At 43.2% G+C, this 17196-nt stretch overlaps 1 protein-coding gene across 3 annotated transcripts in view; it reads left to right on the forward strand.

Moving 5' to 3' along the window:
* Positions 1-17196, forward strand: part of LOC121287184 (collagen alpha-1(XIV) chain-like) — a 209657-nt gene that overhangs the window by 32653 nt on the left and 159808 nt on the right. For all 3 annotated transcript variants that reach the window (XR_005945154.1, XM_041204812.1, XM_041204811.1), the window contains exons 5-8: positions 5459-5632; positions 6405-6602; positions 9814-9969; positions 12834-12953. Coding sequence is in view for 2 of the 3 variants with exons in the window: in XM_041204812.1 (XP_041060746.1) it covers positions 5459-5632; positions 6405-6602; positions 9814-9969; positions 12834-12953 (648 nt within the window). In the remaining variant the exon portion in view is untranslated. The remainder of the gene's footprint in view (positions 1-5458; positions 5633-6404; positions 6603-9813; positions 9970-12833; positions 12954-17196) is intronic.

The following is a 17196-nucleotide window of genomic DNA, read 5'->3' on the forward strand; positions in this document are numbered from 1 at the left end:
CAATTGCTAGAACATACCCTTCTCAGCAAACCCCACTGAATATGGGCCTGAATTTTCAGAATGGTGAGGGCTCAGCCCCCGGCATCTGAAGAATCAGCGGGGACCACCCCTTGCTACCTCCAGCAGGCCTGACGCCATTTTATGCTCTAGTGAGCGTCGATTGACATAAGGCAAAAGTTCCACCCAATCCTGGGAGGAAGGCCCATCTTGGAGAGCTGCTGGCCAATCAGATTGGCTGGCAGCTCTCCTGTCCTTCCTGGAACAGTGCTGCAATGGCCGGAAGAGGAACTGCAGGGAGCTGGCTGGAACTCAGTGCCGGGAGCTGGAAGAGAGGCAAGTGGTAGGGGTTCCAGGGTGGGGAGGGTAGGGAAGACCTGCAGAGTCAACAAGGAGGGGAGATCGGGGTCCCGTGGGATAGGCCGGGGTGGGGGAGGGTGCCCCAGTCAGAAGGGGGCTTCTGATGGAGGCGCCCGAGATTGAACTCTTTGTTTTCTGTCATTTGCCTGCCAGCCTGAAAATTGAGGCTAGGTGGGAAAAAGCCCTTAAGTGGCCATTAAGCAGCCACTTAAGGGCCTTAAATGGGGCAAGAGCGTGATTCCCATCTGAGGCAGTGCCCGCCCCAGCAAAAAATTGCAACAGGTCAGGGTGGGCGGGATTCCGGAGTGAATGCTGCCCGTGCAATTTCAAGCTCCCCACCCAAGCCCCCCTCAGAACCCACCAGTGGGTGGGGCATAAAATTCTGGCCATGGAACTGATAAAATGGAAAGAGGGTTGGGGGTTGTCAGGGTGGGTGGGTGGTGGACTGAATCAGGCCATTGCCAGGGAACTGTCTCCGATTAGTTAAATCTGGTAAAGTCTGCAATGTTGGGATGGCATTTAGACCAAGGTAACTGTCGAAGTCAGAAAAAGCTGGCAGGTTCGTATCTTAATTTAGTCCCCAAATAAAATGGTGTGCCAGCCCAATGACATCTTCAGCAAATGTCTTTGCTATTTAAATTCGAACCCCATTCCTCGGGGGAAGACTTTCTTCCTTTGACTAAACTGAGGCATGTTATGATGGAGTTGGGATCAGGAATGTGACATGAAGATCACTGCTTCCCCAACTTAATCCACCGCTCATACTGTCCCCTGAGTGGAAGGACTGGAGTTAAAATACCTTCTTAAGCCTCTGCCTACCAATCTCCACTGGAGATTTTTATTACTGCTCTACAATTACTGTCACTTTGAACATTGGAGTGGCTACCAACAGATGCTCAGTTAGCAGTTTTAAATGAATGGTATGCTTCTCAGCTGACAATTTCACTCTCCTCTGAGTTGGTTAGCTATTTAAATATTAAGTATAAAGAAGACTGGAACTAACCAAGGGACTTAGGTTCCTAGGTTTGGATTTCCTGCCTAACTCCTGCCATTTTTTGTTTCTTTTGTGGATCTTTAAGAGGTGGCAGGGTAGGAGATGGAATTGAGTGGAATGCATTCTACATCCACTGTATTCCAGTATTCAATTTGGATCATGACTGATCGACATCTTAACTCCATTCACCCATCTTGATTCTGTATCCTTTAATAAACTTGCTGATCAAAAACCTTATCAATCCAAATCTTGAAATTTTCATTTGACCTTCCCTCAGCAGATTTTTGGGGGAAGAGTTCCATATTTCCACAAGCTTTTATGTGCACCTCCATGAAGGATAGCTTTTCCACTTCATTGATGATGAGCCTCAAGTCTGTGAAGCAGACTATCTAGGCTACAGTTTTCAATATAATCCATTATTATTAACATTTTCATTATAAATGTTAAATGTTTATTTCTGATTTTAAATTCAGGTTAATTATGAGTAAATGGTTTTAGGTCCAAACCATGTATCTATAAATCTATCAAAAATTTAAGATGGTCTTGTCAGTGATAAGGCGCTCAAATTCATTGTTCTAATTTCCTGCAGTTATCTGCTCTCCAGAGCTGCATTCATTACCTTGGCTCATACTTTACTCGTTGAATGGTTGCTATTAAGCTTCAAAGGACAATCTGATATATCTCTAAGATGACCTCTCAGATAATTGTTTGCAGTGCAGCATGTAAAGATTACATGTGTGTCACCTGTTTCCTGCTATTGTGGGGCAGATTCTATGTGTATCGTGTTTCCAACAGTTTGTTGTGCAGCTTTAAGTATAAACTGTTTGTTTCAGACTGTTTTTATTATCAATGTGCTGGACTGTTGATTTTTCATTGCATTTGCAATTATCTTCAGCCAGAAGTGCTGAGTGGATGACCTATCTCAGTCTCCCCTTGAGGCCCCAAGCATTACAGATGTCGGTCTTCAGCCAATTCAATTCACTCTGTGATATCAAGAAATGGCTGAAGGCACTGGATACTACAAAGGCCATGGGCCCTGACAGCATTCTGATTATAGTTCTGAAGACTTGTGCTCCAGGGACATCGTGCCCCGAGTCAAACTGTTCCAGTACATCTATAACACTGACATCTACCCAACAATTTGGAAAAAAGCAGGACAAATTCAATCCATACAATTACTGCCATATCTGTCTGCTCTCAATCATCAGCAAAATGATGGAAACTATTGCGGCAGTGCTATCAAGAGGCATTTATTTAGCAATACGCTGATCATCAATGCTCAGTTTGGGTTCCACCAGGGTCACTTAGCTCCAGCCCTCATTACAGCCTTGGCCCAAACAAAAGAGATAAATTCCAGATTTGAAGTGACAGTGACTGTCCTTCACGTCAAGGCAGCATTTTACTGAAATTGGCATCCAGAAGCCCTGGTCAAATTGAAGTCAATAGACGTCAGTGGAAAAATTCTCCTCTGGTTGGAGTCATACCTAGCACAAAGGAATATGGTTGTGGTTGTTGGAGGTCAATCATCTCAAGCCTGGCATAAGGATACAGGAGTTCCTCAGGATAGTGTCCAAGGCCCAACCATTTTCAGCTGTTTCATCAATGACCTTCCCTCCATCATAAGGTCAGAAGTGGGAATGTTCACTGAAGATTGAACAGTGTTCATCTCCATTCGCAACTCCTCAAAAAATGAAATAGTCCATGCCCGTATGCAGCAAGATTGAACAACATTAAGGCTTGGGCTGGTAAATGGCCATTCATTCATGCCATGCAAGTGCCAGGCAATGACCATCGCCAACAATTGAGAACCTAACCATCTCCCCTTGACATTCCATGGCTTTACCATCGCTGAATCCCGCATGTTCACCCCCACATTCCACATCCTGGAGATTATCATTGACGAGAAACTTAACTGGGCCAGCCAGTTAAATAGTGTGCTACAAGGATAGGTTAGAGCATAAGAACATAAGAAGTAGGAACAGAAATAGGCCATTTGGCCCCTCAAGCCTGCCCTGCCATTCAATAAAATCATGGCTGATCTGCCCCAGGCCTCAACTCCTCTTCTGTGTCAGCTCCTCATTGCCCTCAACTCCCTGATATTTCAAAAGTCGATCTACCTCCTCTAAATACTTTCAGTGATCTAGCCAACACAACACTCTGGGGTAGAGAATTCCAGACATTCACTACCCTCTGAGGGAAGAAATTCCTTCGCATCTCAGTTTTAAATGAGTGTGCCCTTATTCTGTAACTATGTCCCCTAGTTCAAGATTCCCCCACTAGTGGAAACATCTTCTCAACATCTAACCTGTCAAGCCCCCTCAGAATCTTGTATGTTTCAATAAGATCACCCATCTTCTAAACTCTAATGAATAAAGGCCTAACCTGTTTAGCCGTTCTTGATAAGTCAACCCCTTTATCCCAGGAATCAGCCTAGTGAATCTCTTTTGAACTGCTTCCAATGCCAGTATATCCTTTCTTAAATGCAGGTACCAAAACTGTACACAGTACTCCAGGTGCGGTCTCACCAATACCCTGTACAGTTGTAACAAGACTTCCCTATTTATAAGCTCCAACCCTCTAGCAATACAGGCCAAAATTCCATATGAGGCTTCTTAATTACTTGCTGCACTTGCATGCTAACCTTTTGTGTTTCATACACAAGAACACACAGATCCCTCTGTGCTGTACTTTTTTTTGGAGACTCTATTTAAATAGTTGTCTGCCTTTTGGTTCTTCCTACCTTCATAACCTACATTAAACTCCATGTGCCAAGTTTTTGCCCACTCACTCAACCTATCTATATCCCCTTGCAGATTCCTTATGTCCTTATCACAACTTGCCCTCCCACTTATTTTGGTAGTGTCAGCACATTTGGATAGATTACACTCTGCCCCCTCCTCCAAGTCATAAATATAGATAGTAAATAATTGAGGCCCTAGGACTGATCCTTGTGGCACTCCACTAGTTACGTCTTTCCAACCTGAAAAAGACCCATTAGCCCTGACTGTCTTCTGAGTGTTAATCAATCCTCAATCCATGCTAATACATTACCCCTAATACCATGAGCTCCTATCTTGTGCAATAACCTTTTATGTGGCATCTTATTGTATGCCTTCTGGAAACCCAAATACACTACACCTACTGGTTCTCCTTTATCAACTCTGCTTGTTATATCCTCAAAGACCTCTAGCAAGTTTGTCAAACATGATTTCCCTTTCACAAAACTATGTTGACTCTGATTGCATTAAGCTTTTCTAAATGTCCAGCTATTTCTTCCTTAATAATGGACTCTAGCATTTTCCCAACAACAGATGTTAGGCTCACTGACCTATAGTTTTCTACTTTTTGTCTCCCTCCCTTCTTGAACAAGGGCATCACATTAGAGGCTGGGTATCCTGTGACAAGTAACTCACCTCATGATTCCCCAAAACTTATCCTCCATCTACAAGGCACAAATTAGTACTGTGATGGAATACTCTCCATTAGCCTGAATGAGCTTAGCTCTAACAACATTAATGAAGCTCGACACTATCTAGGGCAAAGCATCCCACTTGATGGGCACCCCATCCAACATCTTAAACATTCACTCCCTCCACCACCACACTTAGTGGCAGCAGTGTGTACCATCTACAAGATACACTGCAGCCACTTACCAAAGTTTCTTTGACAGCACCTCTATGACCTAGAAGGACAAGGGCAGCAGATCATGGGAACACCACCACCTGCAAGTTCCCCTCCATGTCACACACCATTCCAACTTGGAAATATATTGCTGTTCCTTACTGTCGCTGGTTCAAAAACCTGGAACACACTCCCTTAACAGCACTATGGTGTTCCTACACCACAAGAACTGGTTCACGAAGGGGGCTTATCGCCACTTTCTCAAGGGCAATTAGTGATGGGCAATAAATGCTGTCTTAGCAATGATTCTCACATTGCATACAAGAACAAAAAAACACATATATAACTCTCCGTTCTGCTTTATATTTTGATATTCAGAATAATAGAGTTTGCTGTAAGTTAGGTGAGTACTTACCATGGATATGAATAGGTGTTTTTTTGACCCACCTTATTTTACTGTAATACATATTATGTTTTTAATTTCAGTAAATGTCCTGAAAGAGCAACATTTAAAAAAAGTTTCCAAACGTAAGCAAGACAAAAAGAAGGTTACAGGTACAGCAGGAGAGAATGGTACCCGATTGGATTTTAGTAACCCCACAAGCAATTCAACAGATCTGCATCAAATAGAAATATTGTATGGAATGCAATCAAGACGAGGTAGGGTGACAAAATATCCTCTGTATGTAGCAGAAATCTAACAGAAGAAAACAAGAGCATATTTCTAATTTTGTAAGAATAAAGGAGCAAGAAAATACCATTCAGCCTGTTCTGCCAGCACACATTGGGGGTGTGTTTTTGACTACTTGGGAAAATCTTGCTCCAAATATCACAATGATTCATTTACTGTCCCATCTGCTGCCATTTTGGCTGGGCATCTGAATGGATAGTTAAGGTGCTGCTATGGCAGGAAAAAATGTATTTGTAAAATGCTGATTGGAATTCCATGACTTACATAGGAATCAAGACAATTTTGAGGTGCCAATGGGCAGGCTTTGATGCATGCATTCCACATATTGGCAGTGAATGGCTTAACAGTGGTCTGTGAAGGGAACCACTGCAGGCTACTGCTGTAAAGGTAGGTTTTGGAATCATAAAATATTTGTGTGGTCAGACAGAGTAATGAATACTCCTGGTCCCACAAAAACGGCCCACTGCCATCTGTGCCCCAGTGACTCTCCCCAGCCTCCCACCCCCAACAATTGCCTCAACTCTGGCTATGCAAATGACATGGGCCTACTATCGAGGATATTGGATAAGGAGCACGATCTTACCTCATACTGCTTGCCCAATGTCCAACTAGGGTTAATCCCGACCCCAGAAAACCTTTCCTCATTATTTTATATTAAATACACTTCTATTTGGGGATTAGGAGAAAAGATTACATACTGTTTTGAATAAATGCCAGTCTTAGTTTCTTTGATGATTGCAGTGAAAGGTTCAGAACGAAGAAAATCAGCTGATAAGATGTCAGAGAATAAAAAGAAACAGAAATTGAGCATTACTGTGAATGAGAGTGGAAGAATGTCACAGGTGAAAAATACAACACAAGCTTTATTTAAAAATAAAAGAAAAGTGGTACCAGAAAAACAAAAGGAAGAACATGTGCCTGAAGAATTTCCAGCCAAGGGTGAGTAATTCCTCTATCATTTGAACATCTCTTCAAACTGAAATGTGTAACATAGTTACAACAATGTGGATTTATATAATATATGAGCTGGATTTTAGGCTTTCCTGCTGGCAGGCTTGAAGGTGGAGAAGTGCATAAAATTCAGTGGGTGTCCTTCCCGCTGCCCACATGCCAACCCCTGACCTTTCTGAAATTTTGCAGGGGACAGGCGGGTGCAGGAAGCCCACTCGCCCTTGGGCCAATTAGTAGCTACATAAGGGCCTCATCCAGCCCCTGCCAATATTTTACCCATGGTGGGGAGGGGAGGATGGGGGGCCCAAGCCAAGCGTGAAGCACTAACTGTGTGGCATTAGCGCCATAGGGCGAGTGGCATTGGCTCAAATTGGATACCTGCATCTCAACATAGGTGCAGATGTGAACCCTGCAGGCAACCCTGCCTCACTTTATGTTGGTCTGCTTTGGATGCAATTTTCCTTCAATTTATCATTCTAAAACTCAGAAAATTTTAAGACTTATGTACCCACAAGCAAGACACCAGCAGCTTTTGCTGTTTTGTAACTTTCGCATTTAAATGTGTGTTATAATATTGAGTTGAATTTTATGATTTATCACAAGCAGCCATAGAGTTTTGCATGATGAGCAGATGGGACTATGGGCATGGAGAACAATATGCCTGTATGATCTTCTGTCTATTCATATTAGCTAATGGAGGTGATGTGAAACTTAGCAAGGAAAATGTGAAATCATAAGATTATTTTCTACTGATCTGTAATTTGGGTCTGAAATAATAGACTCGGAAGGGAGTGGGCATGGAGAAGGATGGTTGTAGAATTTTGTGACCCTGGCCTGGCTCCACCCAGTCCTTAGGCCATTTTCCCAGAGGTAGGGTGGTGAAGTAGCAGGGCTGCTGCCCACAAGCAGGAGATGGATAATTCAACTAATTAAAGGCCAAATAGGCCAATTGTCGGAGTTCTTAGAACAGGACAGCTGGTGGCGGCCTCCTGGTGGCAGACCAGGGAGCCTGTGCTTTACTTCAGTTGAAGCCACAGGCTGACCTGCAGAGGGGTTTCCCCTCCTGACAATGGTGGCCAGCCTGCTGATTCTATTCTTTCTTTTAAATTTTAAAAAAATTGAAGAGAGAATGTCTCTATCTTGCAGTGTTCTGTTCCCCATTCTCCTGCAATGCACCCTGCCGCTGCTTCGGAGCTAGACAGCTTACTGCTAACCATCGACCTTTAACCAGCCCGCCCACTGTCCGTAATTGGATGGCGAGCCTGCTATTTGGTTAATCACAGAAGAATGACTGTTCACCACACAGTGCGAGCTTCTGATTCCCATCTGAGCCTGATGGCAGGGTTTCGAAGCCCTGGGATGTAGTGGTACAGAGGATGGTAAATGCCGAGCTGCTCAAATCCCAGAGGGAAAATTGACACAGCTGCCACAACTGTTTGGCAATTTGTACTTTATTTTGAGATGCGTGCCTCAAATTCCGTAATAATGAGCCCACCAAGACTTAGAGGGTTTTGTACAAAACTAAATTAAACATTTACTAATAGAAGAAAAGATTTTAAGCACATACATAGGTCTACAAAACACAACTACAATAATTCCTAAATCTCCTAAATAATCTAGCTCCCAGTTACACCTCCATTAAGGCAACAGTAAAACAAAAATGGATTTTAACAGACCCAGGCAAAGCACACAAACCCTGGACTGTGTTATTCAAAGTGAATTTTCTTAGTTTCAGTTCCTGTAGATACCTAGGGATGGAGGCTTTTCACACTTGTGTTGGATCTTAGAATTCCTTCTGCTTTCACATAGCCTCATTTCCTTTATACATGTTTCTCCCTTTTTAATGTAAATTCAATTGTTCCAATATGTCTTTGCAACTTTACTTCTTCCATAATATAATTCCTTATAGTACTCATATTATCAATAACCTGTGGGAAAAATAAACACAATGTTTGATTTAGCTTCACATGGCTAGGTGTAACATCTCATCATCTCTTTGAAATTCAAACTACTCTGGTTTATCTAAAAATGCAAATGTTTCTCACATCTCATATTTTAAAACTTCAGCCCTGTTTATGTATTTAGCATTTCAAACCTAGTTTCCCTTCTGATCTCTTAAAACCTCCAGGCAAGTTATCTCTAATTCAGTTAAAACCCCCACACACACATCCACACAGAGAAACTAATCCCAAATCCACTATTAACCTAGCTTTACAAAAAAAATCACAATATTATGAAAATCATTACATTTTCATGACAGGGGAAAATCCTACCCTTGGATTCGCATGCAGAAACAATGGACTGAATTTTACATGCTTCCAGCGGGCATGTTTTCCACAGGGGAGGCAGGTAAAATGGTGGGGGGGCTGGTGGGCACCCACTATATTTAAATGAACAAAGAAAGGTCAATTAGGCTTATTATCAAGCCAGTTGACCTGATAATACACTGCCCACACCATAAACTCGTTTGGCATGGGCAGTGGGGTGGGAGTGGGAAGTCCAATTTTTTACCTCAATTGTTAAAGGGTGGGACGGAAGTGGGGGTGTAGCTCTTTGGGGGCTGTCCTTTGCCGATCTCAGGGCAGCCCCGCCCCCCCCCACTTTTGTCGAATCTCCCCTTCCTTCCAACCCACACCCTCCCTCAAACCACTCCCTCCCCTTCCACTATCCCTCTCCCTAACCTACCCAAACCCTCCTGACACAAGACCCTGGACATAACTGCCCCAGGAATCCAAGGCCTTGGGGTCCTTTCTTCTCCAGCAGACCTGGCAGTGGCCACTGACGCCTTCCTGGAGCTGCCAGGACTGATGAAAGTGCCAGCCATCCGGATTGGCCAGCAGCTCCAAAGGGCGGGACTTCCATCCCAATGAGTCTGCCCCTCAAGTGCTTTATGGCTGTGGAGTGGGGTTTCCTTGGGGGGTGGGTCCATTTCCCCAGCACCATTGCCTCCACCACCCCACCCCCCGTATTATTCAGCCCAATATTTGTATCAAAGAATAAGACAATTGAATAGTGTATCCTTTCTGAATCTTTCTTGTAATATGATGCCAAATGATAATTTCAGTGCATAAATAATTAACACATTTATATGATGTTCCTCTGTCTACTGCTTTAATCTTTACCAACACTTCTAACTGTAGCAGCATTGGAGTTGTCGCAACACATTGTTAAAATGAAGACCATTGTCATGACATTGCAGGATCTCGGTTCAAGTGCCAATTGAGTACCGCTGCAGATATTATAATTCTAATCGATGGGTCTTGGAGTATTGGCAGAGTAAACTTCCGATTGGTGCGTCAGTTTTTGATAAACTTAATTACACCTTTTCATGTTGCTATGAATGGAATTAGAATTGGTAAGTACTGCACAATTGCTTAAAACTTAATACCCCAGTTTAACTAATTTTTCTTTAACATCTCTTCTATTTAATTAAAGAGAAGATGTGTACAATATAATCAAGGACAGAAATAATTTCAAGAAGGCATGCTTTGCCCCCCTGCATAAAGGTAGAATGGATATGGCCTCTGGCATGAGGACATGGTCCTACTAGTCCCACTTCTTGGAGTGAAATCATGATTTGGGGTTGAGGGGGAGGGGGTGCGGTGGTTCTGGTTTGGCTGATGTAAGAAGCACCTGCTCCATCTACTGAAATTTCATAACAAAAATAAAGAGAATGGGGACATAACAAATTGCAAATTTTGTCCCCATCCCCAGTTGGCACAGCTGGAGTACTGTGTGCAGTTTTGGTCGCCACATTATAGGAAAGATGTGATTGCACTGGAGGCGGTGCAGAGGAGATTCACCAGGATGTTGCCTGGGATGAAACATTTAAGTTATGAAGAGAGGTTGGATAGACTTGGGTTGTTTTTGTTGGAGCAGAGAAGACTGAGGGGCGACCTGATCAAGGTATACAAGATTATGAGGGGCATGGACAGGGGGATAGGGAGCAGCTGTTCCCCTTAGTTGAAGGGTCAGTCACAAGGGGATATAAGTTCAAGGTGAGGGACAGGAGGTTTAGGGGGGATGTGAGGAAAACTTTTTTACCCAGAGGGTGGTGATGCTCTGGAATGTGCTGCCTGGGAGGGTGGTGGAGGCGGGTTGCCTCACATCCTTTAAAAAGTGCCTGGATGAGCACTTAGCACGTCATAACATTCAAGGCTATGGGCCAAGTGATGGTAAATGGGATTAGGTAGGTAGGTCAGGTGTTTCTCACGTGTTGGTGCAGACTCGGTGGGCTGAAGGGCCTCTTCTGCACTGTGTGATTCTGTGATGTACATTCTTATATTCCCACAGGCTCAGGCATTTCAGGACCATAGTGCCTTGATGGTTGGAAGTACTGACAATGGGTGTTACTATTCTGTTCCTCAGGTTTTTGACTTATTTTAGTGCTCACCTCCATGGCCAGTAACAGGAGGAGATATGCAAATGTTACCCCTGATGAGGTCTCAGCTATTCCTTTCACAACAACAAAACCATCTTTGGATTTGTATATTGCTTTGCTAATGTAATCCAATATGACACAGTCCCTTTTTATTAAAGTTGAGTACTATGCTGAAGTTTCATGGAGTAATCTATTATGATCCTTCGATCTCTTTGAAGGAGAGCATGCAACGTGAGGATGCAGGAAAACTGAAATGAAAAGTAAAATAAAAGCAAAGTACTGTGGATTCTGGAGATCTGAATAAAAACAAAGTGCTGGAAAAGCTCAGCTGGTCTGGCTGCATCTACAAAGAGAGAAACAGAGTTTCTCATCCATTCTTAATTAGCACGTTCGTTTAGATAATATCACCAACTTTAACACCTATGTGTTCTTTTGTTCTGTTGTTTGTGACATCTTTTGATGATCTGCTTCTATCACTGCTTGTTTGTCCCTACAACCACACCCCACACCAACCCCCTCCACTTCTGTCTCTCTCCCCCCACCAAACGCCGCTCCCCCCCCCCACACACACACACACACACACACACACACACACACACCTTAAACCAGCTTATATTTCACCCCTTTCTTGGATTCACTCAAGTTCTGTCGAAGGGTCATGAGGACTCGAAACGTCAACTCTTTTCTTCTCTGCCGATGCTGCCAGACCTGCTGAGTTTTGCCAGGTAATTCTGTTTTTGTTTTGGATTTCCAGCATCTGCAGTTTTTTTGTTTTTATCTCTGTGAGAAACAGAGTTAACGTTTCAGGTCCAGTATGTCCCAAATTCCGAAGAAGTTCCAAAGAAGAGTCATATTAGATTCGAAATATTAACTCTATTTCTGTCTCCACAGATGCTGTCAGACCGGCTGAGTTTTTGCCTGTTTTTATTTGAACTGAAATAACTTTTTTTTAAAACATCTGTGTTATTGTAAACTTTAAAAGCCCTCCATAGTCTGTGCTAAATCAGCTAGTCAGGGCTGGGACAACAGTAGTGATGCTATAATTGCACTCAGCAGCCTTGAGTGGAGAGAAACAGCAGGATACTTGCTCTTGGTTTTTGATCATGCCAATACTAGAAATTTCATAAGTTTTAAGTATTTGGTGAGGACAAGGTCTGGCCTAGCTGTATTAACCTTTGCTGTGGTAACCTTAGCTGTGCAGTCAATGCGCTCACACGTGTAAGAAAGCTACTTAGGCAAGATATTGGAAAGCTGCTGGCTTCTGGATTAATGGTATCCTAGTTAATGCCTTTAGGAAATGATAAGACAAGAGGAAAATATATAAAGGTCTGCATGCCGAACATACTGAATGAAGTACATGAACATTTTAATTCCTTCAAGGAAAGTAGCATAGTGGTTATGTGACTGGACTAGTAATCCTGATGATCTGCGGACACGAGTTAAAATCCCACCACAAGATCAGGGAAATTTAAATTCAGTTAATTAAATAAATCTGGAATGAAAACTTAATTGCAGTAATTGTGTAACTACTGGATTGTAGTTCACTAATGTCCTTTAGGGAAGGAAATCTGCCACCCTTATCCAGTCTGGCCCATATGTGACTGGACCTACAGTCAGTCAGACTTATGACAGCTCTTAATTGCCCTCTGAAATGACCTAGTAAACTACTCGTTAAGGGAAAATAGGAATGACCAGTCACAGTTCTGTGAAAGAATAGGAAAAAAGTACACTTTTGTGCTGTGTCTGTAAATTAATATATCAAGGAAAATGTGCAAAATAATGTCTGATGTCCAGTTACATAACACCCTCATTGTTATAGATGATTATTCTTAAAACAGGCTTAACTCAGTACAGTGGTGAACCAAGGACAGAGTGGGACCTGAATTCTTATTCTACCACAAATGAAGTTCTAGAAGCAGTTCAGAAAATACGCTACAAGGGAGGTAACACATATACAGGTACATAATCGCTAATAATTAATGTTCCTTTTAGGTTAAATATTTGCCAAATTACAAACATCATTGAAGTTTCAAGGTTTTTTGCCATTTTTTTTGCTTTGGTTTGGGTCTTTAATATGATCTACACTGGTAGTTTTGACACACGCTGAAATGTTAGGCACTTTGACCATCTTCAAGCTGATTTTCAAATTTTTGTTGTTATTTTTGCCTACCAAGCTAACAGATCGTTTTACACTACGTTTCTAATTATAATACTGGTATTCTGAGGACATGTTGGATTAATACTGCCCTTTTACCAGGTTAGACTTGAAACTAGCCTAGTGCCATGATAGTTTCCTTGTTATGCTGGATGAAAGGCTTCATGTGAAATGAGATTGGGTAGACTCTTTTATGCTCCTAATAAGAATAAATCCAATAGATAAAGCTATTCATGATTTGGCATGAATTATAATAGGAATTATGAGGGCCGGCCGGTTAGTTCAGTTGACTAGATGGCTAGCATGTGGTTCAGAATAACGCCAACAGTGTGGGTTTAATTCCCATTCCAGCTGAGGTAGAGTTAGAACCTGCTTCCTCACCCTGTCCCTCAGAGTGAAAGGCCATTGCAAACAACCACTGACAAATCTGTCCAGAAATCAAATCAGGATGAAGCATCAGCAGACAATGAGCCAAGAGCCTGGATTTGGGGTGATCACCCATATCATATCATCATAGAAATTACAATACAGAAGTAGGCCATTTGGCCCATCTAACCACCCGGGCAGCAACGGGTGGCAATTAAGTACCTACTTAGGGGAAGATTGGTGGCACAGCCGGGATTTTCCCAACAGTGGATGAAGCTCAGCAGATAGCTGGAGGCCAGGGTCCTGTGAGGCCTCCTTTAATTCCTTCCCCCACTTCCTCCTCCAGCCCCTACTGCACTTCCACAGTAAAGACCTGGCAGTAATTTTAACCATTTTCATGAAATTGTGAGTTCAAATCCCACTCCAAGATTTGAGCACAAAAGTCTAGTCTGACACTCCAGTGCAGTGCTAAGGAACTGTCGCACTGTCCAAGATGCTTCATTTCGGATGAGGCATTAAGCCAAGAAGAACAGTCCATAAGACCATAAGACATAGGATCAGAAATTAGGCCATTCGGCCCATCGAGCCTGCTCTGCCATTCAATCATGGCTGATAAGTTTCTCAACACCATTCTCCTGCCTTCTCCTCGTAACCTTTGATCCCCTTACCAATCAAGAACCTATCTATCTCGGTCTTAAGTACACTCAATGACCTGGCCTCCACAGCCTTCTGTGGCAATGAATTCCATAGATTCACCACTCTCTGGCTAAAGAAGTTTCTCCTCACCTCTGTTCTAAAAGGTCTTCCCTTTACTCTGAGGCTGTGCCCTCAGGTCCTAGTCTCTCCTACTAATGGAAACATCTTCCCCATGTCCACTCTATCCAGGCCTTTCAGTATTCTGTAAGTTTCAATCAGATCCCCCTCATCCCTCTAAACTTCATCGAGTATAGACCCAGAGTCCTCAAACATTCCTCATATGTTAAGCCTTTCATTACTGGGATCATTCTCGTGAACCTCCTCTGGACCCTCTCCAGGGCCAGAACATCCTTCCTGAGATACAGGGCCAAAAATTGCTCACAATATTCTAAATGTGGTCTGACCAGAGCCTTATAAAGCCTCAGCAGCACATCCCAGCTTTTATATTCTAGTCCTCTCGAAATAAATGCCAACATTGCATTTGCCTTCACAATTACCGACTCAACCTGCAAGTTAACCTTAAGACAATCCTGGACTACGACTCCCAAGTCCCTTTGCACTGCAGATTTCTGAATTCTCTCCCCATTTAGAAAATAGTGTATGCCTCTATTCTTCCTACCAAAGTGCATGACCTCACACTTCCCCACATTGTATTCCTCTGAGGTGTATGTAAAAGATCCCAATGTCCGGTTTTGAAGAAAAGAAGGGGAGTTATCCCCAGTCTCCTGGCCAATATTTACCCCTCAATCAAATCACAGAAACAGATTATTGTCATTCTTATCATTCATGCATTGCTGTTAGTGGTAACTTGCCATGCACAAATTGACTACTGCGTTTTCGACATTGCAAGAGTGATACGCTTTAAAAGTGCTTAATTGGCTGTAAAGCACTTTGGGATATCCTGTAGTTATGAAAGGTTCTTTTTCTTTTATTTCCTGAAGTCTTCAAAGGGAGCCTCTACCTTGAGGTGCCCTTGTAGTCTCCCACCTGTATTGGCAGCATCTACCAGTCCTGCTTTACTGATGATTGAGAGTGGGCTGATGGGGTGATAATTGTCGGGTTTGGATTTTTCTTGCTTTTTATGAACAGGACATACCTAGGAAATTTTCCGTATAGCTGGGTAGATGCCAGTGTTGTAGGTGTACTGGAACAGCTTGGCTAGGGGCTTGGCAAGTTCTGGAGCGCAAGCCTTCAGTACTATTGCTGGAATGTTGTCATAGCCTTTGCAGTATCCAGTGCCTTCAGCATTTCTTGATATCACATGAATTAGCTGAAGATTGGCATCTTCAGCTTCAGCAATCTGATTGGCTCTCCCTCCTGCAAAGCCAGCTTGTCATCCCTATTTGGGAAGATTGCACAAATGAGCGGGATTCAGACATCATTGCCGTTGGGACCCGCGTGTGGTATGCCATGTGCAACCATATGAATGCTCTCGTCCTTGCACTTCAGCAGCACTGACAAATTTCCTTTCTGAGCTGTACTCATTCCATTTCACTCTTCACATCATCAGGTGCTTTAATAAGGAATTTTTTTTCTTCCTTTTAGCTAGAAAGATTTGGAATTGTCAATGGCCCTTGCGTGCCAACATCTCTCCTGATCTCCCTTCACCATCACTTTCTTCTGCCTCTATCTCTCCTTCTAATCTCCCGCCTTCTTGTATTTTCACTATTTTTTCTGACCTTCACCTATCTAGCCATGAACGATCAAACCTCAGTAAAATCAGCTTCACCCTTTAAACCCCCATTTCAATGAACTTCAAGCTGGATATGATGTTGAACTCTTCCACTATCTTCACCTCCACATCAGCTTTGGCTCCCCCCAGCTCCCTACAGTGGTTTCTTTCTCCAGTCTTTAGAATTCCTATTCCATTTGGACTTCTTTCTCTAGCTTTTAGCCTTCTATGTGGTTCTGACGAAAGGTTGACATAAGACCTGCCTTCCTTTCGCTACAGATACTACCTAACTTTTTATTCATTCATGCGATGTGGGCTTTGCCTATTCCTAGTTGTCCTGGAGAAGGTGGTGGTGAGTTGCCTTCTTGAACCACTGTAGCCCATGTGGTGTAGGTACACCCACAGCCCACAGTGTTAGGAAGGGAGCACCTAGCGACAGTGAAGGAATGGTGGCGATATATTCCCAAGTTAGGATGGTGAGTGATTTGGAGGAGAACTTCCAGGTGGTGGTGTTCCCATCTATCTGCTGCCTTGTCCTTCATGATGGTTGTGGATTTGGAAGGTGCTGTCGAAGGAGCCTTAGTGAATTCCTGCAGTGCATCTTGTAGATGGTACACACTGCTGCTACTGTGCATTGGTGGTGGAGGGATTGAATGTTTGTAGATGTGCCAATCAAGCGGGCTGCTTTGTCCTGGACAGTGTCAAGCTCCTTGAGTGTTGTGGGAGCTGCACTCATCCAGGCAAGTGGGGAGTATTCCATCATACTCCTGACTTGTGCCTTGTAGTTGGTGAACAGTCTTTGGGGAGTCAGGAGGTGAGTTACTTGTCACATGATTCCTAGCCTCTGACCTGCTCTTATAGCCACAGTATTTATATGGCTAGTCCAGTTCAGTTTCTGGTCAATGGTAACCCCCCCCCCAGAATGTTGATAGTATGGGGATTCAATGATGGAAATGCCATTGAACATCAAGGGGCGATGGTTAGATTCTCTCTTGTTGGAGATGTTCATTGTCTGGCACTTGTGTGACGTGAATGTTACTTGCTACTTGTCAGCCCAAGCCTGGATATTATCCAGGTCTTGCTGCATTTGGACATGGAGTGCTTCAGTATCTGAGGAGTTGCGAATGGTGCTGAACATTGTGCAATCATCAATGAACATCCCCACTCCTGACCTTATGATGGAAGGAAGGACATTGATGAAGCAGCTGAAGATGGTTGGGCCGAGGACACTATCCTGAGGAACTCCTGCAATGATGTCCTGGAGCTGAGATGACTGACCTCCGACAATCACAACGTTGTTCCTTTGTGCTAG

The sequence above is a fragment of the Carcharodon carcharias genome, chromosome 14 (genome assembly GCF_017639515.1).
Source record: "Carcharodon carcharias isolate sCarCar2 chromosome 14, sCarCar2.pri, whole genome shotgun sequence".
In the NCBI taxonomy this organism is placed as follows: Eukaryota; Metazoa; Chordata; class Chondrichthyes; order Lamniformes; family Lamnidae; genus Carcharodon; species Carcharodon carcharias.